Source organism: Scardinius erythrophthalmus (assembly GCF_964197995.2).
Source record: "Scardinius erythrophthalmus genome assembly, chromosome: 25".
NCBI lineage: Eukaryota > Metazoa > Chordata > Actinopteri > Cypriniformes > Leuciscidae > Scardinius > Scardinius erythrophthalmus.
In genome coordinates, this window is record NC_138245.1 from 16658025 (window position 1) to 16683813 (window position 25789).

General features: G+C 36.4%; 1 protein-coding gene across 2 annotated transcripts in view; it reads right to left on the minus strand.

The window, feature by feature from the left end:
- The window catches only part of suclg2 (succinate-CoA ligase GDP-forming subunit beta), a 140852-nt gene extending 121288 nt beyond the window's left edge, over positions 1–19564 (minus strand). Inside the window, exon 1 of one of the 2 annotated variants that reach the window (XM_081357815.1) lies at positions 19392–19564. In XM_081357815.1, the coding sequence (XP_081213941.1) occupies positions 19392–19475 (84 nt within the window). In that variant the 5' untranslated portion in view covers positions 19476–19564. Of the gene's footprint in view, positions 1–18197; positions 18340–19391 lie in introns of those variants that run through there. The other variant, XM_081357816.1, reaches the window with a different exon arrangement.
- Between the last annotated feature and the right edge of the window lie 6225 nt (positions 19565–25789).

Genomic DNA, 25789 nt, shown 5'->3' on the forward strand with positions numbered 1-25789 from the left:
CTTGGTGAAAAAAGGTCCACTGTTGGAGCAATCATTAGAAAATGGAAGAAGCTAAACATGACTGTCAATCTCCCTCGGACTGGGGCTCCATGCAAGATCTCACCTCGTGGGGTCTCAATGATCCTAAGAAAGGTGAGAAATCAGCCCAGAACTACACGGGAGGAGCTGGTCAATGACCTGAAAAGAGCTGGGACCACCGTTTCCAAGGTTACTGTTGGTAATACACTAAGACGTCATGGTTTGAAATCATGCATGGCACGGAAGGTTCCCCTGCTTAAACCAACACATGTCAAGGCCCATCTTAAGTTTGTCAATGACCATTTGGATGATCCAGAGGAGTCATGGGAGAAAGTCATGTGGTCAGATGTGACCAAAATAGAACTTTTTGGACATAATTCCACTAAACGTGTTTGGAGGAAGAAGAATGATGAGTACCATCCCAAGAACACCATCCCTACTGTGAAGCATGGGGGTGGTAGCATCATGCTTTGGGGGTGTTTTTCTGCACATGGGACAGGGCGACTGCACTGTATTAAGGAGAGGATGACCGGGGCCATGTATTGCGAGATTTTGGGGAACAACCTCCTTCCCTCAGTTAGAGCATTGAAGATGGGTCGAGGCTGGGTCTTCCAACATGACAATGACCCGAAGCACACAGCCAGGATAACCAAGGAGTGGCTCTGTAAGAAGCATATCAAGGTTCTGGCGTGGCCTAGCCAGTCTCCAGACCTAAACCCAATAGAGAATCTTTGGAGGAAGCTCAAACTCTGTGTTTCTCAGCGACAGCCCAGAAACCTGACTGATCTACAGAAGATCTGTGTGGAGGAGTGGGCCAAAATCCCTCCTGCAGTGTGTGCAAACCTGGTGAAAAACTACAGGAAACGTTTGACCTCTGTAATTGCAAACAAAGGCTACTGTACCAAATATTAACATTGATTTTCGCAGGTGTTCAAATACTTATTTGCAGCTGTATCACACAAATAAATAGTTAAAAAATCATACATTGTGATTTCTGGATTTTTTTTTTTAGATTATGTCTCTCACAGTGGACATGCACCTACGATGACAATTTCAGACCCCTCCGTGATTTCTAAGTGGGAGAACTTGCAAAATAGCAGGGTGTTCAAATACTTATTTTCCTCACTGTATATATATATATATGAAAATGAAAAAAGTTATGAAAGCTACCATTCACCATGGCATACAATGATATCATATGTTACATGTGTAATAATGGCAACAAACAATACATAAATAAATAACGTTTATTATTTAATAATAAAAATATATATAAATACATACTTTTTTAATTATATTAATGATTAACTTGGAAGAAGGTTGGGAAGAATTTTTTTGACAAATGTTATATATACCTGTATATTTTTAGTTTTTTTAACATTTTTGTAACACTTTAAAATAAAGTTCAATTCGATAACATTTACTGGTCATCATAAAGCAAACATATCTCTCCACAAGACTTGGACTAAATAATGCTGATTCATATGAATTTGTTTTACGACACTTTCATGATCTTTTTGGTTACCTAGATTTCAAAAAAAAAATAAAAATCTAAATAGCATCTGCTTAGTCCTCTGAGGGTTATTCCTAATGGCTGTGGTGTAGCATCCAATGTATATTTGTACCTCTGTATGGGGGTGGATGCCCACATTTAAAACTGGAAATAGCTCCCTGTTGTACAAGCTAGCTGTTGTTAACGTAGTTACATACGCACAGAGAGTTCATTTGAAGGACATTGGGTAATAAAGCTGCCTAACACATGAATCTAAACATACTTTGTGCTTTAGTGCTCCTGATCTGTGTTATGTGTGATGTCACAAATATGGTGACTTTGTAATATAGTGACAAAACACAAAGTTGTAGATCTGAAAAGTTTCTGATTCCCCACACAGTTGAAGGTTTTTATAGACTTCACAGACAAGGGTTTATTTTCTGACTGTCTAAGCCACAATGTTTTTACGGTTTACTGCTTTTTATTAATACATAGGGGAAATAAGTGCTGTTTTCTCAACAGATTATGCTTCATTGCATCAGCAATAAATATATAAGGTGTGCTTTACATAAACAAAAAATATTAATAAAGAGACATGAGAGATGGTGACAGAGACAATTCTGAAAGGGTGGGTTCTTTCAGAAAAAGAAAACATGGCGAGTGATAAAATAGATACAATGGTCATATTGCGATGCCTTCCATTATTTTTTTTTTTATGTTAAGCTAATATGCTAAGCTGTGAATGTGTTATCTGAAAACACAAAGAACAGGAAATGTTTAGTTTGACATTTTTAGCTTTGGTAATGCAGTATAATGTGATATTTAATCCAAGTCATACAAGATAAAACAACTCTGGTATCACTTTACAATAAAGTTCAATTCGATAACATTAACTGTTCATCATAAAGCAAACATATCTCTCCACAAGACTTGGACTAAATCATTCGAGTCTTATGGATTTGTTATATGACACCTTTATGATCTTTTGGATCTTCTAAGTTTTGGTTAACTAGACTTCCAACAAAGAGACAGAAAGCTCTTTTTTCATAAAAAAAAAAAAATTATATATATATATATATATATATATATATATATATATATATATATATATATATATATATATATATATATATATATATATATATAGATAGATTTGTGTTTTAAAGATTAACCAAAGACTTAAGTGTTTTTAAAATGACATAAAAAAGACACAAATGTTCATTTTAGGATGAACTATCCCTTTTAATATGTCCTAGTTTTTAATACTAAAAACAAAATATTGGTATTAAATATTGGCCTTTGAATGTAGCAATTTTTGCATATTCTTACATACTAAGCTTATATTTCCACTGTCAATTAAACATTTTTGACAATAAATATTTGTTTGCAATTCACTAAAATCAATTTAAAGACCTTTTTGTTACATTGTTTTTCCAATCTATTTTTTTTTTTTAAATTACATTTCTGTAAAATGACTAATTGTACACAGATTGGATTTTATGTATTTGTTGAGTTTCTATAAATTAGTTTAGTTATTGTACATGGTTTCACTTTATATTGATGGTTCCTTTAACACATTCTGTTGACTACCATGTCTACTAACATGTCTACTTAGAGTATTAGTAGATTGTTTAGGGTTAGAATGAGTTGACATTTAGTTGCCATGTCTGTTGGAGGACCATCACAATAAAGAGTTAGCAGATATTAAGTAGAAAGTCTAATATGAGTGCTCCATTTATGGCATCTGCTCCTTTAAATGCTGGAGCTCTTTAAAGGGATACTTCAGGATTTAGCATTAAGCTTTGTATTAGTAGAAAACCTGTAGTATTTTCGAATTACCGTGCTTTCCACCCTCATATCCCCCTGAGACGAGAGATTTATGTATCTTTTGTCTGGAAAAAATCCTCCGATGACGCAAAAATCTTCATTTTGCGTCATCAGAGGATTTTTTGGCCAGAGGCTAAAGACTACAGCCAGTAGGACGAGCTGTTCCGTATGTGTTCAGCCCGCCCATAGAGGGTGGGATCTCACTCACAGAATGTTCACAGTGTCAGCCGTCTTTCTTTGGAAGCTAAGCTAGCAGGCTCTTGTTCTGTGGGGAAAGCTGAGTAGTAGGAGAAAACTGAGTAGTAGGGGTTACCATCCTCTTTTTCCGATTGGTGAATCTGAATGTAGTGTTTACATGAACGCTAAACAAGTGATCGGTTGAAGTGCGTTTTAACATTGCTAAGAAAATTTCCGCTCCTCCATGAGAGATACGAGACCGGTGCGTCTCAGTAATCACGCCACCGGCCTCACGCCGTTCTCCCGCGGCCCTCAGCCTCGTCCTGCTCGCCATAGTAAACATAATGAATGGCGACTGTAGAACGCAAAAGCCGAATCCCGGACATTTTGGGTGATCTCGAAATCCCGGGCAGACTGACTTGTCACGGAGACTCACTAGTAGCCTAGCCTTGTTGTTTTAAACTGCACTCTCTTACCGGTAGGCGTGGCTTGGGAGTGGCCTCCTAGGGCAGCGAAGCAAGTGCATTCTGGGAGTTGTTGTCTTTCATCCACATAAGCCAAAAATAGATTTTCTGGCTTTTCTCAGTCTAGAAAGCTCCAAATTAAAAAATAATTTCACATTTCTTCTACATAAATGACCCATTTTAAATACACATTCATCTTTCCAGAGGTGAAATATCCCTTTACGGTCGAGTGGACTCTAATTGGCTCTTAATGTTTTTATTGTTTATCAGATCGAATGAGTTTCTATCATTTCTATTCAGGCACAGAAAAAAGCACCCATAAAAAGCTGTCTCCCAAACTATCCTCAGATTCACAACCCTGTGTCAGTCAAAGACAAGGAAAGCAAACTCTGGCATCAGATTCCAGGTGTCAGGTGTATGAACAACATCTAAATCTGGATTCGAATGAGAAAATTATAAGTTTAAAAATATGCACTTGAAGGTCTGGATCTGAGGCCATGATATTTGCCTACCAGTAATAGTTGTTGTGTTTCTGTCTGTCAGGTGTTATTGGCGTTCCCGGTTCTGGCCCTGCTTGATTAACCGGACTGTGCGTGATAAAAGAGCTCCATGGCAACCTCTTTGCAAATGTTAGCGGTAATTGTTTTCTTTCCCCCCTCCTTTCTATATTTAGCCAGAGCCCATTTTTGTAGCTTTACAGGTTATTAGTTCAGTCAAGGGCAAAGGGAGGTTGAGGTGCATCGGGACCGAGAGGTGGGCTTCAGGGGCGCGAGCGCTGAGCTCCGGGAAGAGGACGGCAGGTGTCTGATCTCCCCTGAGACTCTGCCTCAACAGTAATTATCTTCATCAGCACTCTGGAGACACCACCAGTTAAATACCAACACACACACACACACACACACACACACACACAGAGAGAAGATCAGCTTTCTACACCAAACAAACACACATGCAGTTGAAGGCTCCAAAATACAATAACACATGCTTAAAAAAGCATGCTTAAAAGCACAAATACGCACACACACACATATTAAACAGAATATATAGAAACAATAGATGCACTCATATAGAAAAACAATACATAAATAGTATGGCATGTTGTTGCTGTTATTTACCAAAGATTCATTTATTTTCTTATGTGGTGGAATTGGGCTTTTATAATACACTTAAGTATGTGGCTGACTTATATGCGTGACATGCATAATATTGTCATTCTATAAGCTAAATCTCCTTCAACATACCAATTGATGGCAAAATCTAAATAAAATTTACCGACGGCGGCCATATTGTGCCAGAACGCCCACCATACAGAAGCTTATTGGTGGAGAGGAGACAGAGTGATAAAGACAATCTCTATGTATATATATATATATATATATATAGGGATGATTAGGAGGCCAAGATGAATGACAGAGGTCAATGTGCAAATTTGGCTAGGATTCCAGGGTTAAACCCCTACTCTTTTTCAAAGGATTCTAGAAAGTTAGGACCTCGGTTTAACGTCTCATCTGAAGGACAGTGCTTTTTTTTTTTTGACAGTAGTGTCCAATTCACTATACTGGGCCTCACTAACACCTCCTCCAGCAGCTACCTATAGTTTTCCCAGGAAGTTTCCGACAGGTATTGACCGAGCTCAACCCTGCTTAGCTTCAGTGGGCAACCAGTCTTTTGGCTACAGGGTGACAGCTGATGAAATTCAACATGGCACTGTAAATAATCCTAAAATTAACTTATTCACTTTACTGACCTAAACAGAAACATTTGCTTTTCTTCTTCAGATGGTATCCCTTATTAGGATTGAAAGACATAGCTTCTCTGGATCCTCTGGGAGTCCAGATGTCTCTTAAGGACATGGTGGCCCACATCAGATCTTGACTTATCGGTTGTCCTCACATAAAGGTGAGAGGACGAAGGAAAGCTGTGGCAGCAGTTGCATCAAATTCCTCAGTATAGCAGATGCTCCGTAAGGACCCCACACCAACCTTAGAAAGTTGGGCACAAAGTTAAGGTTGCCTTCCTTAACATAAGCCTATGTCTTTCTCAATAACATTTATTTGATAAAAGTAATGAAATTTATGGTAGGTCGGCACAATTAATCGAAATAAAACCGAAATTCTGACATGCCTTAGTGCAATTATCAATTGCATTTGGCTCTTTCGTGGTGTGTTTGTCTTGTGCATGAGGGTTACAGATCTTTAGATTTGAGAGTACAAAACTCCACTGGAAAGAAAGGGCCACTGCAGTGCAGTAATGATGAAGTCTATGCTAATCCAGTTGGATATATGAAAGTAATACACGCACACTTCAGACGGAGGGGGAAAAAACACTCCAAAGTGCTGGAGAGGGTCTGTCGCTCTTGAATGTAATAGACTCCTGGATCAGTCATTGCTCTTATAACCCTATTCTGATACCTGCACTGCTGCTCATTAACAGTGACAGATAAGAAAAAAATTGCATTTTGAATTGTGTTTGGGTGGTGTGTGTACTAAACATGGTGGAGTGGCATGGGGAGCAAGTAAACACTGAATTTTAAAGGAACACTCCACCGTTTTTTGAAATAGGGCTTATTCACCTTCTTTCCTACTTTTAGATAGGTGGGCAAAAGCATTTTTGTCTCAGTGCATGCATTGTTTTAGTTTGACAGGGTCGGCGCTAGCTTAGCTTAGCATAATGAATGGAATCCTTTGTTCCCAGCTAGCATGTCCTGAGTAAAAGTTATAAAAAAAAACAACAACACCTAATTACTTCTTGTGGCCTGCGTATTCACAACAAGTACAAATAGTGATGCAGATTAACACTAGGCGATTTCCTATGCAGATATTGACTTGGGACTATATTAGGGGGAAGCACAGGTGTAGCAGTGTTTCGCCTGTGCTTCCCCCTAATATAGTCCTTAATATATAAGTCAATATCTGCCTAGGAAATCGCCTAGTGTTAATCTGCATCACTATTTGTACTTCTTGTGAATACGCAGGCCACAAGAAGTAATTAGGTGGGTTTTTTTTTTTATATCACTTTTACTCAGGACATGCTAGCTGGCAACAAAGGATTCCATTCATTATGCTAAGCTAAGCTAGCGCCGACCCTGTCAAACTAAAACAATGCATGCACTGAGACAAAAATGCATTTGCCCACCTATTTAAATGTAGGAAAGAAAGTGAATAAGCCCTATTTCCGAAAACGGTGGAGTGTTCCTTTAAAGACAATGGTACTGTAAACAACATTTAACATCAATAATATAACATTTCTATGTGAAACAGGATTATTAGGTGGGGGGAAAAAGTAGGACAGGGCTTTATATCAGGATGTGAAAAGTATTCTATAATAAGAGATTAATTACAGCAATATAGCCTAGGCCTATTGGTTGATACCGATATAAATACATTTTGTTTTGCCAAAAAAAAAAAAAAAAAAAACTATTTGACCAGCAAACTAAATTAATTCAATTCAAAGCACTGCCGACAACTTAAAAAAATGGTAACAATCCTGTTTCCGACAATGGCAGATATCAGTATTATCATGGATAAAGTGAGAATCACTAACTTTGATATACTACTTAAAATTTAGGGATGCATATAATAATGTATATTAAAATTCTAGCCAATACCAATGAGCCAATAATTATTTTTATGCTACTGTCAATAATCAACAAATGACCAATAATAAAAATCTAAATAAATCTAAATATAAAAGACCTACACAAATTAAAAACAAAACACTAAAAACTAAAATCAATCAAGTGACATTAATAGGCATCACATTATTATAAGCAAGTACCATATGGATATTCACTTTGAGATTCATAAAATTAATAACGTGCATACCAATTATCTAATTTTTCCCAACCTGATTGGATTTGGTAACATGAAAAGTAAAATAGTTTCAGAGGTGGAGAAAGTTATTTTGATAAAAAATTATTTAGAATAGTGTGCACTCTTGAATCATACATAATAAGACTTGAATATGGATTTTAAATGTTAATATAATCGGTTTTGATACCATGTCATCTTTAACTAACATTAATAGTCTGCCTGACCATATGCACATTACCAATGCACAACAAACTGAAAGCAAGCAGCTGCTTAGAGATCCAATCTCATAGCTTCTCGCCAGGAAGACATGAAGTGTTAGAGTAATTCAGGAGGATGTTTAAGCATACCTGACAGATGAGGGAAAAGAAAAACACATTGCAAAAAGAATATAAGAAAGAAAGAACATGCGTCCTTAAAAAACCCACAAAAGAGGAATCACATGCAATTACTCATCCACTAAACATGAAATCTGCTGGGGTTTTCACAGGATTTACAAACAGACAAAAATATTACAGAATTGCTCAATGCGCCTAAGACCCAGACAGCGCAGGCGAGTCAATGTAGACTACATTCAGCCCTTCAGTACAACATTAGTCTGCTCTCCACATTAGCATGACTTAGACATTAGGCCGCTTCATCAGCAAGACAGAGGGTGGAAAGCTCAAGTCGATGAAGGATTGATTCCTAAAAGACTTCTTGCGGGAAGACAAAAAGAAAAGAATAGTAAGCAACACAACTGCTTTCCTCACTGGGGAAAATTGGTTACATTCGCATATTCATGAGGGGATATTTACAAATCTGTATTGACCAATCTAATTCTTTTGGGAGAAGGAAGAGGAGCTTAGGAGCTCAAACAAGGAGATTTTCTGAGGACAGGATTATGAGAGCTTTTCTTGAGGTCTTTCAGAGGGCAATGCTGTTTCATTGTGCATAATAAAAAAACATTAAATCAGACAGAGAATTTTTCATGCGTTTTAAAAATGCATATATAGTTTGTATAATCACTGCATAATGTACATTCAAGACCTACTGTATTCAAAACCTCTTTTTCCGTGGGTTACAAAACCTGCATAACTATATAGGGGTGATGACTTAATATAAGATAATACAACAGTAAATATACTAGTGTTATTTATAACTAAAATTTTAACTATTAAAACATTTTAAGTTGGAAGTATTAGAATTACTCAAATTTAGGGAACGTTTACACAACAACGATGTACTAAAAACGACGAGTTTTCATGTACAGATGATGTCCAACGTAGTCAAAACAATACCCGTTCATAAGTATCCGCAAAAACGCTGTATTAAGCTGCTAGGCCAGTAGTGGGCGATATCACTTTATAAAGAAACACTACATGCGAATAATCTCAGTTTTCACGAATTCGCGTTTTTGCAGTTTACATGGAGACTATACACATTGAAACCCATTTTCACCCGCTTTTCGTTTTCAGGGCCCAAATATGTTGTCATGTAAATGGATGGCAAAAATGCATAAAACGTTTTCAGTTTTTTTAAACGGTGCTGCATGTGTAAACGGCCCCTAAAACTGAAAAATTGTTAAATATCACAAAATATATCAGTTATTTTCCTGAAATTTCACTCCAAATATTTCATTTATATTACATCAATAATATCTTAGTGACTTTAAAAATATAAAGCGTTTTTGTTATTTTTAACTTGATGGATTAGAACAAATGTTAATATTATAATCAGTACATAATCTGTACAAAAAGTACAAATACACAATTAAAAGCTGTGTTAAAATAAGACATAAAACATTATTATGATTATTAAGTTGTGCTATATTTCTTAAAGAACTGAAAGAGGGGGAGGGGGGAACATTTTACTTCAATGAACTTTACTTCTTTTACTTCAACTCATAACAAATTCTAGGGGTGCAAATAAATATGGCCATGCCTAGAATTTTTTATTTTAAGTAACTTTTGATTTTTGCGGGGTTTTTTGAATTAAATATCAAAAGGAGAAACAATGCAGATTTATTTTTACAGCCATCTTTGACAATATTTACCAGAGGTACCACAACTGTGGAATTTCTACCTGTTGCTCAATTCTAGTCGCACAGAAAACCACCTGGACCTACTCTGCATTATATGTTAATTCTTTCCCTAATTATCAGCATCTGATGCTTCGACAAACAGTATTTACGGAGCGGCCCAGTCGACTGTATCGGATCCTTCACAGCGCAGTCACAGGCCAGCAGTCTCCAGGGGTTAAAACCCTCATTACTAGTCATAGCTCTGCCCTAAACCCTTTGAAATGACTCTTCTTAATTAGCACCTCCAAATGGCCTCACATTTAATTAACTTGTGGAATCCTTGAGGGGCGTTTTGATTTAAGAAATTAACACATTTTTCCATTCCTGATGTAACTAATTGGTTTACTTTATTCAGAAATGATAGCTGCCATTAATCGTGAATAATACAATATGGGTATTAAAATGGTCCCAATCAACGAAACAGAGATGCAAATAAAGTTGCTGAGAAATCGGGGGTTCATAATAATGTAAGATCCTCAGATGTGTTTACATCGTTTCAGCATTTGCACAAACTAATTAGAGAAAAACATGCTTACAGGAACAAATGGTGAAAATATTTTAATTTAGAACATCAATATTCTTTCATAGTCACAATATTCCATAATGAAGCAATGATTTAATTAGCAAAAAAAAGTAATTCGTGATCTCTGAATGCTCTCAGCTCTAGTCGGGTTTTAACGTTTGACTCCCGTTCAACAAGGTCAGGTGAGCACTGGATGAGCAGCAGCTTTTGACAAGTTGACAAGAGAACTCCGTTAGGCCGTGACGTGTGTGTGTTAGCAGAGCCGAGTTAGGGGGAGCCAGCAGAGCATGCCAAAGGATTTAGATCGCAGAGATTTGCATCATGGGATACGCTTTTTGCTTAATCTCCTAAAGACAGACACGGGCTGAAGGTGAAGGCAACTCTCTGCAGATATGAATTTAGCAATTAGCATAGTTAATAAGGAACATCATTCAGACGAGAGAAGTCTGGAAGAGTGAGGTCAAGTCTGTGGGCAAATGGAAGTGGGCGAAGACAATGACTGAATCGTTAACAACATTAAAAGAAGAATTCACACATTTACTCATGTACCCACCTAACTTTCTTTCTTTCATGCTCAATGTTCTTGCAGTAACAATGAACTTTCAAAGAACTGGAGCTTTCAAGCTGCATGAAGGACGCAAAAGTTCTATAAAAGTGAGCTACAGAACTGGTCAAGAGTTATGTTTTCAAAAGAATATTCTTATGCTCATCACGGCTGTATTTAACCTTTAATACAGAAAAATTGTTAAATATTATTACAACTGTTTTCCACCTAAATTTATTTTAAAATGTCATTTACTCCTCTGATGGCAAAGCTGAGTTTTCAGCAACATTACTCACGGCTTCAGCGTCACATGATCCTTCAGAAATCATTCGAATATGCCGATTTGATGCTCAAGAAACAGTTGTTCTGCTTAATATTTGTGGAAACTACAGTAGTCAACATTTGAACTTTTTTTGATGCACTTCAAATGTTTGGGTTTATTTAGGATAATTCAAATTCAGTAAGGATGCATTAAATTGATAAAACATGATGCTAAATACCTTTATAATTTTACAAAAGATTTCATTTTCAAATAAATACTGTTCATTCATCAAAGAATATTCATCAAAGAATCCTGAAAAGGTGGTTTCGTTTCCACAAAAATATTTGTAAAGTTTTCAACATTGATAACAATAAGAACCATTATTATGGTTTAACCATTATTATATAACCTAGCATGTGACCAGCATATTAGAATAAGTGTTCCAAGTCTTCTGAAGCCATAGTTTAATGTGAGAAACACATTAAAACTATTTACTGATAAATCTTGAGATGTTTATTCATAGGAGAAACAGCACAGAATCCCTCTTTTGACTTCTTTTCAATGAATCTGCTGATTTGATGCACTAAACCGGTCTGAATGGTCCGTTCATAAATCAGATCGAAATGATTTCCAGGTTCAACTCACTCAATGATCCAGTCATGGTGTTTCCGTGAATAACAACATACATTTCAGTCTGTTTCTCACAAAGAGTACTTTTATTATATGTACGGTGTTGTACAGCTGTGGCCAGTTGCATAAACTGTTAAGACTAGTCTTACAAGTTAGTCATCCAATTTTATTCTTTAAAATTGTTAATAACTTTTTAAAGTCAGTAACATAAAAACGTAGATTGGTCTAATTTGACACCGAACAGTAAGACTGATTACCCCTAACTAACTTCTAGTTGATCATACTAGTTCTTAAGACACAGTTTTAACATAATGGCTATGTTTATGCAACTGGCCCCAGTTCTTTTTGAAGCTTGAAAGCTTTGGTTCCCATTTATTGTAACTGACAAAAGCAACCAAGTTAAGAGACTTTTCTGTTCAATGGAAGAAGGAAAGTCAAATTTCTAACAACATATGAGAAACAATGACAGAATTTGAAAAACGAGTGAATAAACAACATTTAAACTGTTCTTCAGCTTTACGCCTTAAAATGAGCCTTTGAACATCCATGGGAACACAAATCAACTGAATAAATATCAAAATAGACAGACTTTCAAAGTTTTTCCACAACTGTCATTGAAACAGCAGGGCCAACATAACTTTTAATTTCCTGTAACACTAAATACCGCCTCATTATAATCATCATTACAGAAGAATTATCCCAAATGGACCAGAATACGAGTCCCAGGAGCTTTCAAAAGAGGCACCTCTCCTTCAAAAGACAGCCGAAAAGAACTCTAAATGATTGCTGCAGTCCTAAATTATTGAAAAAGCCTAAACAGCCCTCATGAGCAACAGAAATGGCTATTAACCTTGGTGAAACGATATTCAAATCCGGTTACAGCAAACTTGCTCTACTGTATCCCTGGCGGCCAGGAAATGTAAATGTGTTCTCGCTGTGGACAGATGGGAGGAACGCATGCTGTTTGAAGTTCTTGCACCAGAGGAGTCGCACCCACCCACCCCTCGTTTCAAATATTCAGCATGCAGACTCATCCAGCAGACTCCCCTGGTCCTGTTTCGACACTCCAGTCGAGCTTTTCAAGCTGCTGCAGCATTGTGAGGCGAATGAGCTTTGACGTCTTCAATCTCTGCGTAAAGATTGTTCTCCGCCCCAGCGAACGAACGCAGCGGCAAACGTTCCTTTAAGTTTGGAGATGCAGCCTTGGCGCGGTTAGGGTTGTGCTGGGGAAAACAGCTCTGGGATTATCTCTTCATCCAGACAGGAATTTTTGAGGCAGCGTTGGTGTTATCGGCCATCGCCTGTCTCAAATCGTCTCTTTTTTGGGGGGCATTGTCATCATTGACAAGCCATCTCTAATTTTCGAGCTGTCATAAAAGATGGGAGTGAATTGCCGTGAAACCTACCTGCCAGTCACTCGTCCCGAGCTCCACTAGAGCGGACTGGCAGCTGGCTAATCACTGCCTCTTATCTCTGTGGTAAAAGTCCAAAAAACAGATTCTGTAAAACCTCAAGGCACTCTGTTCAAAGAAACCTGAGTGTGCAGTTTTGTGCACTTGGCGAGGACTAATTTGATTTGACTCTGATTTACAATTCCAATCTGATTCGATTGGTTATATTTAGGTATTTCTCTTAATTATACAGGGAACCTTCAAATATTGTACATTATGAAAACGTTGATCCATTATTAATAATTTAACATCAACAATACCTGAACACCCAATCAGCATATTCAAATGATTTCTGAAGGATCATGTGAAACTAAAGACTGGAGTAATGATGCTGAAAATTCAGCTTTGCCATCACAGGAATAAATTACATTTTAAAATTTAGTATACAGGGTGGGCCATTTATATGGATACACCGTAATAACATGGGAATGGTTGGTGATATTAAAGTCCTGTTTGTGGCACATTAGTATATGTGAGGGGGCAAACTCCTCAAGATGGGTGGTGACCATGGTGGCCATTTAGAAGTCGGCCATCTTGGATACAACTTTTGTTTTTTCAATAGGAAGAGGGCCATGTGACACATCAAACTTATTGGTAATGTCACAAGAAAAACAATGGTGTGCTTGGTTTCAACGTAACTTTATTCGTTCATGAGTTATTTACAAGTTTCTGACCACTTATAAAATGTGTTCAATGTTCAACGGTCTCCTGATCTGACCCCCTTAGACTTTTATCTTTGGGGTCATCTGAAGGCAATTGTCTATGGTGTGAAGATACGAGATGTGCAGCACCTGAAACTACGGATACTGGATGCCTGTGCTGGCATTTCTCCTGCGGTGTTGCTATCAGTGTGTGAAGAGTGGGAGAACAGGGTTGCATTGACAATCCAACACAATGGGCAGCACATTGAACACATTTTATAAGTGGTCAGAAACTTGTAAATAACTCATGAACGAATAAAGTTACGTTGAAACCAAGCACACCATTGTTTTTCTTGTGACATTACCAATAAGTTTGATGTGTCACATGGCCCTCTTCCTATTGAAAAAACAAAAGTTGTATCCAAGATGGCCGACTTCTAAATGGCCACCATGGTCACCACCCATCTTGAGGAGTTTGCCCCCTCACATATACTAATGTGCCACAAACAGGACTTTAATATCACCAACCATTCCCATGTTATTACGGTGTATCCATATAAATGGCCCACCCTGTATAATATCAAAATAGAAAACAGCTATTTTTAATAATATCTTATAATATCTTATACGCTATTTAGATTAAATAAATGATAAATGCAACCTTGAGACTTCTTTCAAAAACATTAAAAAAAATCTTGATTATTGGTTGTGGGTTTATAATTAGAGTTAAATTATTGAAACACTTCCGTTATGACTCCAATGAAAGAGTACAGAAAACCTCTAAATGAGCCTTATTCTTGACAGATTCGGCGAGTTCATTCGGTGAAAGATTTGGCAGACTCATTCAAAGTACCTCAGTCACAGTCTTTTTGAATAATTCATTCAATAATCTGCTCAAAAGAGTCATTTGTTTGTGAATTGGACAATACTGGTTGAGCAGCTGTACGTTTTTGATTCACTAAAAAGAACCGATTCATAAGAGTCATTTGTTTGTGAATCAGACTAGTTACCCTGCTTGTTATTGTGTGCAGAAAGGCGTATTATCTTGGCATTATTTCGCACACATTTGTTTTTGTTTAGTTTTTTTCTAATCGCATTCAATTCCAATATATCCGCTGACAATGAAGAGCAGTAACACTGGCATAAAGTAAAAAAATTGATCCACAGATTTTCATGGCCGTTAAAATGAAGAACCGATTAATCAAAAATGGATATTTTTACCCAGGCCTAGTGAAAAATTCTAAGCATGCAGTCACTGATTAATAAAAACAGCTCATTGATCGCCGTCAGGAACTGGCTGACAGCCAGACTCCTAAGGAGATGGTGAAACATGGATTTGATCCAAACGTGAGAAGTCCAAAATGAGAGAAAAATGGAAAAAGCTGCTCTAATCTGCATCTCATTAGTGTCTGAATCACATCTTGACATCTGTGCTTTAAAAATGTGCTTTTTGAATTACTTCTGACCTTCACACCCACAATTTAGAGGTCCTTTTCACCTCTACAAATAGTTGAGATAAACCTATGCATTAAAGATTTATTACCATAAAGATGTCACTATTCATTGACACCAAAAAACTCTTAAATAAGTCATTTCAATAAAGATAATATAAGTGCACTTGGCACTATGTACTTTCTCATTAGAGCAGGTCCTCTCTCTCAGATGGATGAGGCTTGTGCCCTGTTTCAGCGGGTTGCATCTCATTATAGGACCGAAATGAAAATATATGCTAGCTAAGCACTCTGCATGCACTACTAAACCACATCTTATGGCAGCAGAGTGGACTACACGAAGTAATGAAGTGATGCCTTATATACCAAATTGGTGTTGATCCAATGTCATTTTCCTGCATAGAACCTCTCTATATAACTTTCGAAACTCCAGCTCAGGGACAAAATTAATAATAATAAGGTCAGAAAGTAACAGATAGTAGAAATTGAGCATTTAGTTAAAAATCAATTTAAACTGAAAAACAGACTTTCATGATGACATCAATGCTACGTGTGCTGCATTCTGGGAGCAGGGTCAATAAATTGACTGAATCCAGTCGCAAAATCAGGCCAGTGCTTCGACTAGCTGTGTGCACTAAAGTCACTGGAAAGATGCTTTTAAAGGCAATCCTTGTTCTGTGTACAAACTGGTGTAAAGATTTATGAGATGGCGTGCAATTTTGTGAAGTAATTCCAGGATAAAGTTGTTTTAGGACAGTATTGATGCCTTAAGGAAGCAGATGTGGCATCTGTGGTGTTCAAAGAGGTATATTGGGAAGCCAATAATGTGTAAACAGAATTTTGCTGCAGTTATTTTCAGATTCCCATATAGCTTATTACACACCTGTTAATTTTTGGAAGTTCGGATAAACTAAACCCCTTCAAGCATTGTTATTTTATCATCATTGCGATACTATTATAGTATTTATTAATAGTTTGAATTAGCATTGTCACTGTACCAATTTCAGTAGTCAGTACCAATACCAGTAAAATTTACAATTTACAATTTCGGTACCAGAGCAAAAACAAAGTAGGCTACTTTAAAAAAAAAAGTTTGTCCCGTTTTGTCTCATCCATTGGTTATAACTGTCAATCAAAGCAGTTTCCGATTCACTTGTGCATTTAAATATGGTTGTCAAGCCAGAAACTTTGCAGTCAAACTTGTATTCAGATTGTGAATAAACAAAGCAAGAGATAAGCCATCCCTTTATAATCACTAAGGCAATCTCTAAAGCACAAGCTCACTGAATACTGCGAAAACTTAAAAATTGTACAATGAATCTCTTATTTACATTTTGTTCACACTTTGTAGGTTATAATGAAATAATTCGCAAGAGTGAGGGCCGCTTTGAACAAAACAAAACCTTGTGCGTTTTCAGCGGTGTGTTAAAGGGATAGACAATAAGTCTGTCATATCATCATTTGCTCAACCTCAAGTTGATCCAAACTTGTATGAATTTCTTTCTTCTGCTAAATAACAACTTGTGGGCGAGTAAATGATGACAGAATAAAAAAAAAATAGGGGAACTATCCCTTTAAGATTCTGACTAACTTACTGACTAGCTCTGATAGGCCACTGGTTCACGTACTCAACAGATATGATTGTGATTGGCTACAATGCTCAATAATTGTAAAAACATGGCGTAAATAGAAAACTTTGATGCTCAATCACACACGAACAAGAGTGTTTGAAAGCAGTGTCTATATCAGCCGAACATACTGAATATGTCTAGTACTCTACTGGTATTGCAGAAATGTTGGTACAGTGAGCATCAACATTTTTTTACTGGTAAGTTTGACAACTCTAGCCAAAACCAAAACCAAAAATTCAGTACGCACTTGGCCAAAAAACGAAAATAAATAAATAATTAATTATTTTAATTCAATAAATAAAAAGCGTATTAAATATTCAACTCTCAACAAGCTAAAACAAACATTTAAAAAGTACATAAGACATACGTTTTTTTCTCTAGTTTGTTGGTGTAATATAAACATTTAAACGACAATAAATGGTAGGCTAATAACTTGTTTTCATGATAGATTTATTCAAACATGCATTAAATAATGAACGAATATGAATACAGTGCATATATTTTGCAAAATGCTGTTCTCTAGTTATTTTTCTAGCTAACTAATGAGTTTATGGATGTTGAATAGCTTTCTTGAGGTAAGCTTTTGTAATGATAAGTGAAGGGTTATAGCCTAAAAGCTGTTTTATTTACGTCTTTCCCCAGTTAAAACACTGATTATAGGATCCATTTTAATAAGTTGTAATTTATCTTTCAACATACTGATCTGTCACATTAAAGAGCACCAAATTACATTTATTGTTCCCAAGTAAAAAAAATAATAATAATGTATGTCTACTAGAATATATAATAATATATATTATTTTATATAATGATGATATATATCTAGAAAGTTTTTATTCATTTTTATTTTAGTTTTCTTTTAGTACAATAAGTTAAACTAGGCTAAATTAAAATGATAAATGTTTTCTTTGGCAACTAGCAAAAATAAAAAGTTTAAGAATTTTAAAATCTTTTTTTTTTTTTTTTTGATAATGTTTATTTTAATTCAAGTACCTTTTTTTGGTATGGTTTTCATTTCAGTATTAGTTTTAGTAAATAATAACCCTGCTTTCAAGGTCAATTATATTTGTCCATGCCTTATACTTTGAGGGCAAGCCACTATCCTCTGACAAGCAACATTTGTTTTATGTGTCAAGAGTCCCTGAACTATTTAGGGATGTCAGTCTGGATTAAAACAGAATAGAACAAGCAGCTCAGATATATTCAATGACCTACTTGAAACTTTTCTTCTGAGTTTTGTTCTATAATGTCAAAATATAGCCTCCGACTTTCCATTTGACTGAATTTCCATTGAAACTGCACTGTTGATCTACTTTGTCCTGTTGTCCTGGTTTACGGTCTGTTTGCGCACATGAAACTTTCAGAGCAAACAAAAGCACAAGGTACACAACAAGTCAGGTGACACCCAAAATGAAGAAACATTGAAAATCTCTTCATGTTGCAAGACCAAAAGAAGAACACAAGAAAATCGGGCAAAATACTTAATATTGCAAAATATATAAGTAGTATGACAGCAGGAAAATCCGTGTATAGCTAAGATAAATATTAAAATTGACCTTTAAACCTTGCCTTAGACTGACAGCAAATTGCTATTGGCCAGCTCAGCAAAAAGTGTTTCATCACTGATGGGTCAAAGGCTGAAAGATGGACGTGATTCTGGCCTACTTCTCATTGACTGAACGAATAGAGGACAAACCTGAAGGTGAATCAATCATTCCTAGTGAAGACTTGTGGAAAAAAAGAGCAAAAAGCCCCCAAAACATTAACATGCATCACCTTTCAAATCAGTGTTCCAGCCAGGAATTATATATTGAAAATTAATGTATTATTACCTTAAGTGATTCAATTTCTTGGTCAGACTATTTAAAAGCAAATATTTTTAATAGAATCAGATTAAACTTCAATATAGTCCGTTTAGATACTATCTAGAACAGAACCATTAGATTTGAAACTTCAGAACAGAATCTTTCAAACAGAAAATTCAGAATAGAATCTTTAGAGAATAATCTCTGTCTAAATTATTTCCAAAACAATCAGACTGCATTGAAGGTCATGCAGTGTTTTATAAACATACATTTGCTGATGTCAGTTATCAAATATCTTGTATAAGGTTAAAGTTCAGTAATAAGACAAAATGAACAATAAATGAATCATTCTCCAAAGCATCACAGATGGACGGATGGACCATCTAATGTGTCATTCTACTAAAGCATCTATTCAGACCGCTAGTTAAATAATTAAGGGCTAAAACGATGCCGGGTTAAATCAGTATGTGCATATATGTGCAGAATAAATCATCATGTCTGTCGTTATAAACAAACAGACAGCAGCGGTATCACGCAGTATTAAGTTCTTCTTCTGGTCACATCACGCACTGGAGGATAAACGCACAGATCAGCGATCTGTTACCTTGTTTCTGCTCAAAAGCAGTTGTTTAGTGCTCGCAGCTCGGAGTCCTCGCACAGCCGCCTGACATGCCATGGATGCCGCCATGTTGAACCGGAAGTAAGTCCTGCAGCGCTGACACGTGTGTGAGGAGTGACAGTAAGCGTTGGCTGAGTTTTGCAATGTTGTATTTAGGTTGTCCTACTGGTCCTCAAGGGTTGGATTATTTACACTGCAGCATAACCTCCAAGTAGCCGATAGGACAAAAGTTAATTTGCACACATAAATATATGGTTATATGCATGTAAATGTGCATAAGGCTATAATCTATTCTAACAGTGTTATTATTTTTATATTAATAAAATATTACTATATATATATATATATATATATATATATATATATATATACATATATATATATATATATATATATATATACATATATATATATATATATATATACATATACATATATATATATATATATATATACATATATATATATATATATATATATATATATATATATACATATATATATATATATATATATACATATATATATATATATATATATATACATATATATATATATATATATATATATATGTGTGTGTGTGTGTGTGTGTGTGTGTGTCATAATTGAAATAATTTACATAAATATTGTTATTTAAGAACATTTTAAAAATGGAATTTTGTAGGCTAAAATATAATTAAATACACCCCCATCCATCCACAATATGACGGCATATAAAATCTATAAATATTCAATAATATGTTTCAATTTATTTTGGTTGTTCGTTTATTTTGGTTTAGTATTGCTAAAAGGTGATCTTGTATTAGCATTGCCAAAAAAGTATTGCCAAACAAAGTGTGAATAGCGGCATATATCTTGATTTGTTAATAATTATTAGCAAAAAAATGTGCTTTATAGTCTACATCAACATGTAAAAACATTAATGTATATATTATGTAATGTTATATTATAATTTACATTAACATTGTTATGGGATAAAATGTGAATAGCTTTTGAATAATAAAATATAATATAAAATGTTATTATACAGTATGCCCGAAATAAAAATGCCAGCCTATAAAAAGTGATCAAATCTATGCCAGCCTATAAAAATATCTTTAATATATTTTCACAGGTTCTGAAAGGGATGTGTAAACTTTTGAGCAGCACTGTGTGTGTATATATATATATATCTATGTTTGTCATTTTATAATTATTGCCAAAAAGTGTGCTCTTTAATGTATTTGGTTTGTCATTATTCTTTTATTATAATCATACAGATAAAATATAGACATATGCCTATATAGACAAATGTAAATAGAAATGTAAGACATATTTATATATTTATAGACATGTAAGAATTAAGTTTGTGTCTGATTTTATTTGTTTAAAGGAGAACTCCGGTCAATTTTAACATTGAGCACATTTTTTTGTAAATTTGGAATGCTGTCAGTACAGAGAACAATGACAAAAATGGGAGTTGCCTACACCGTGTTATCCTCTTTTTAAAATTTGCACCCTGTTGACTTAAATGGGGCAAGTTTTAAACCAGCTTTTAGCCTCTTAACATCCTTGATGTGTCATTACAAGTGCACAGCTAATGTGAGTGATTCCTTCAGAGTGATCATGGGTGAATCTGACTGCAGTAGATGTGAAAGATATTAATAAAAATGATGTTATTTCAGCCAGCGCATATACCTGTATTTTCTTCCTGTTTTCTGTCGAAGTCTATAGTAATCGATTGTCGAGTTCACGCGCAAGATCATAGGTGACTAAACCTATGCGTGTGAACTCGACAATCAGGCAGGTTTAAGCAGGTTTAAGCAAATAAAAGCAGGTTTAGTAATTGCCCCATTGAAGTCAACAGGGTGCAAATTTTAAAAAGAGGATAACACGGTGTAGGCAACACCGATTTTTGTCGTTGTTCTCTGTATTGACAGCACTCCAAATTTACAAAAAAATGAGCTCAATGTTAAAATTGACCGGAGTTCTCCTTTAATCTTGTTTTAATATTCAATCTAGTGTGTGCCTGTGTCTTTAGGTCATTTGAATACTATTCAATGCCAAATCCTTACATCATGTCTCAACTAATCAAATGTCAAACAACACAACAGATAAAGGAATCAACACACAAAAGGATCTTTTAGGGGATTCCATGATGGAGGTTTGAAGGGTTGGATCAGCTCCATATCAGGTCCCAAACATGGTGGTGTGTTTCCTTGGCGTTGATCAAAGTGAGGAGGTTGGTTTCTCTCTCATAAATACACACAATCTATCTATCCTATCTATCTTTTCTACTCTCTTCTCCATTCTCTAAAAGCACTCATTACTCTCTGACACCGTGAAAGGGCAGGAAGGGCAAAATGATCATAAAAAGCTGTGATTATGACAGAGAGACATTTGCTTCAAACTGATGTGTGTCAGCAGAAACCTATTCAGAGAGGATGATGAACTACTCCTGAAGAACATGAAAGCATCTCTCCCTCCCAACCTTATTTATTTTGCTCTTTTTTTTACACTACGGTCACATAAACAAGCCTCTGCCCCTTCAATACATTCAAACCAAAACATGCAGCTCAGGACATATCGACATTTTACAATGGCAGAAAAAGCCATTTTTTAAAAAGCGTGCATTTATTTCAAAGCTAATTGGAAAAACGTGCCTGTGGCGACATTTCTGCAAAAACGTTGATTCTTGATTCTTTCAAAGTGAAAAGTCCAGTGAGTGACGCTAGTTCAGTTTTATCCGAAACAGATGAACGTGAACCTGGCAATGTTTTATTTTGTCCGTTGTTGTATTTTGGTAGTTTAGAAATTAAATCCCAGACAGCAACAGATCCGGCCCACATCTGGTACACATGGATTCCACACGGCCCAGATGTGGGCCGGATCTGGACAGACACTATGTTGCTGTCTGGGATGTCCGGTGATGAGTGGCAAAAAAGTTTAATGCTCTATCGTGTTTGAATATAACGTACACCGCCAACATTAAACCTTATTCTAAACCTAACCAAAAAGCAAACATTAGATTGACATTATATAAACATTGGCTGAAGCAACCATGCCATTTTAGATTGCTTCTACAAGTCTTTGAGCTCTTTTATTGTGATTCCTACTCTGCATTAGAATAAATACATATATTAATCAGTGTAAAGCTGAACCAGGTGAGCTACGGAGCAAGTTTATTATCTCAGAAAAGCTATATATAGAGCTGGTTATGTGATGCAAACCTGAAAATGTATTAGTTTACAAATCATGTACTAATATAAAAGTGTTTAAGGTCATACAATACAGTATGTGCAAGGAACTGTGTGAAAATAACTCTGAAAATAAACTAATCACAATTTTTGTGTGAAAAGGAATAAAAGTTGTCGGTGTTTTACTGCATATTGTGTTCATTTCAGCTGGAAACTGCGTTTATGAGCCTAGGTTGATTTATTTCCCCAACTACCTATATTTCATACCTATATTTTGCTTGCCCATCTTTTTCCAGCTACTTTTTAATGGGAATAGATCCATATTTTCTTTGTCTTGAGTATTCTTTACCTTTCACCTTTTTAAAATCCAGCCGTCGTACACAAACAAAACTTGCACACAAGGCACAATATCCCAATCTGTCGACCAAGCTGTCTTTTTGAGGGAGGATGTTTGTTTCATGGTATAAGAGCTCTGTATTATGATAATGAAGCTGACCTGAACTTAGATGTTTAATAAAGGACGAGGATTCTCCTCAGCCCACAGAACAAAGCTTTTTGCTTCTCATGCCGCATTGATAAGCAGGGCTTATACAAACATTTATGCTGCGGTCACATTTTCCACAGACGCGTTTTGTATTTAAATTCGAAAGTGTTCAGAACGCAAACTTTTCCAGTACAGCGGTCGGACCTCACGATTTCCATCGTTTCGGGCTATTGTTCCAGATCCCGTGTCATTCTAAGACTGTGCCGTTGCGGCACAGGCTCTGTTTCAAATGTTTCTCCAGTCTTTCTCTTGTTTCAGAAGCTGTCCGAGAATCTTCCAGCTATGTTCTTTTTGTAGAGAATGTATCACACGTCCAACTTCCCTCGAGACGTGAAAGCCCCAGATGTTGCGGTGCAGTGATAACACCTCCTTTGCTTTCAACACTATGAGTGAGGGGTGCAAGAGCTTGTGAATTCTTTCATAAGTAGTAGTTTCTGCATTCAGTTCCTCCTCATCTGGGCCTAAAAGCGTCAAATATCCAAAGCCAATGCCTGCCTGAGGACGATGGGGCCCGTTCCATCTTTTCTTATACAAGCAGCCCAGTTGGAGCCAACAAAGCTTTCCTGCATGAGCCTCTCTCTATGATCAATGTGTTTAATCACTGTGCGCAGGTACAGTAGATGCATGCACACGCACTGCGAAAGCGAGAACATCTGGCCCCCTCATTGGACATCAGTGTGACTCTACAGCTATAGGAACTATTGGCCTCATTAGCTAAAAGAGAAAGAGGGAAAAAGAGCGAGTGATGCCTAATTTACCTTCCTTTCACAGTCTGGTTCTCCAAACACCGAAGCCCCGAAGCACGCTAAGCCTCTTACCTCTCTCTGACTCTCTCTTTTTTCTCCACAAACCAGTTCTACAGTCTTTTCTGTTCCCCTTCACCCTAACCCACTTTAAAAGCTATTCTCCTCCAGCTCAATGCAAATAAGGCCATTTCATTTTACTATGTTGGCAGTACGTCTCCCACTAAAAGGAATAGGAAGCGGTGGCACACTCCATCTGTGCGGCGCGGGATGTGGTTCCTTTTAATGCTGTGGTGATTTTTCTTTTAGAGTATTACCAGAGTTAGCACCGAGGGCTGTGAATATTTCTGAGGTACTGCATGTATATAAAATGCAGTTATAATCTGCAAACGGCCTTGAGTTCACATTCAATTTCATGACATGTTTGCTCACCAGTTTTTGTGGCATTAGACGGCTGTAAGAAAGCCTTGTTTTATTCATGAAAATGCAGTATGATGCAAAGAGCTGAATGAATGCATGCAACTGCTGAGTCAACAGCTGAGACTTAGTAGAAAGCATAAACTCACAATTTGAGGGAAAAATCACACCCCTCTCATTGCCAATATATATATATATATATATATATATATATATATATAAATATATATATATATATTTTATTTTTTTTATTTTTTTTTACTTTGAACAACTTGTCCGTTACATTTGTTTGGTATTCTATATTAATTTTAGTAATATAATATTTGTATTATTATATTATGATATATATATACAGTAGGGAGAACAAGTGTTTGATACACTGCCGATTTTGCAGGTTTTCCCACTTACAAAGCATGCAGAAGTCTGTAATTTTTATCATAGGTACTCTTCAACTGTGAGTGATGGAATCTAAAACAAAAATCCAGAAAATCACATTGTATGATTTTTAAGTGATTAATTTGCATTTTATTGCATGACATAAGTATTTGATCAGAAAAGCAGAACTTAATATTTGGTACAGAAACCTTTGTTTGCAATTACAGAGATCATACGTTTCCTGTAGTTCTTGACCAGGTTTGCACACACTGCAGCAGGGATTTTGGCCCACTCCTCCATACAGACCTTCTCAAGATCCTTCAGGTTTCGGGGCTATTGCTGGGCAATACGGACTTTCAGCTCCCTCCAAAGATTTTCTATTGGGTTCATGTCTGGAGACTGGCTCAGTTCAGGACCTTGAGATGCTTCTTATGGAGCCACTCCTTAGTTGCCCTGGCTGTGTGTTTCGGGTCGTTGTCATGCTGGAAGACCCAGCCACGACCCATCTTCAGTGCTCTTACTGAGGGAAGGAGGTTGTTGGCCAAGATCTCGCGATACATGGCCCCATCCATCCTCCCCTCAATACGGTGCAGTCGTCCTGTCCCCTTTGCAGAAAAGCATCCCCAAAGAATGATGTTTCCACCTCCATGCTTCATGGTTGGGATGGTGTTCGTGGGGTTTTACTCATCCTTCTTCTTCCCCCAAACACGGTGAGTGGAGTTTAGACCAAAAAGCTCTATTTTTGTTTCATCAGACCACATGACCTTCTCTCATTCCTCCTCTGGATCATCCAGATGGTCATTGGCAAAGTTCAGACGGGCCTGGACATGCGCTGGCTTGAGCAGGGGGACCTTGCGTGCGCTGCAGGATTTTAATCCATGGCGGCGTAGTGTGTTACTAATGGTTTTCTTTGAGACTGTGGTCCCAGCTCTCTTCAGGTCTCAAACAGGTGCAGTTAATACAAGTAATGAGTGGAGAACAGGAGGGCTTCTTAAAGAAAAACTAACAGGTCTGTGAGAGCCAGAATTCTTACTGGTTGGTAGGTGATCAAATACTTATGTCATGCAATAAAATGCTGATTAATTATTTAAAAATCATACAATGTGATTTTCTGGATTTTTGTTTTAG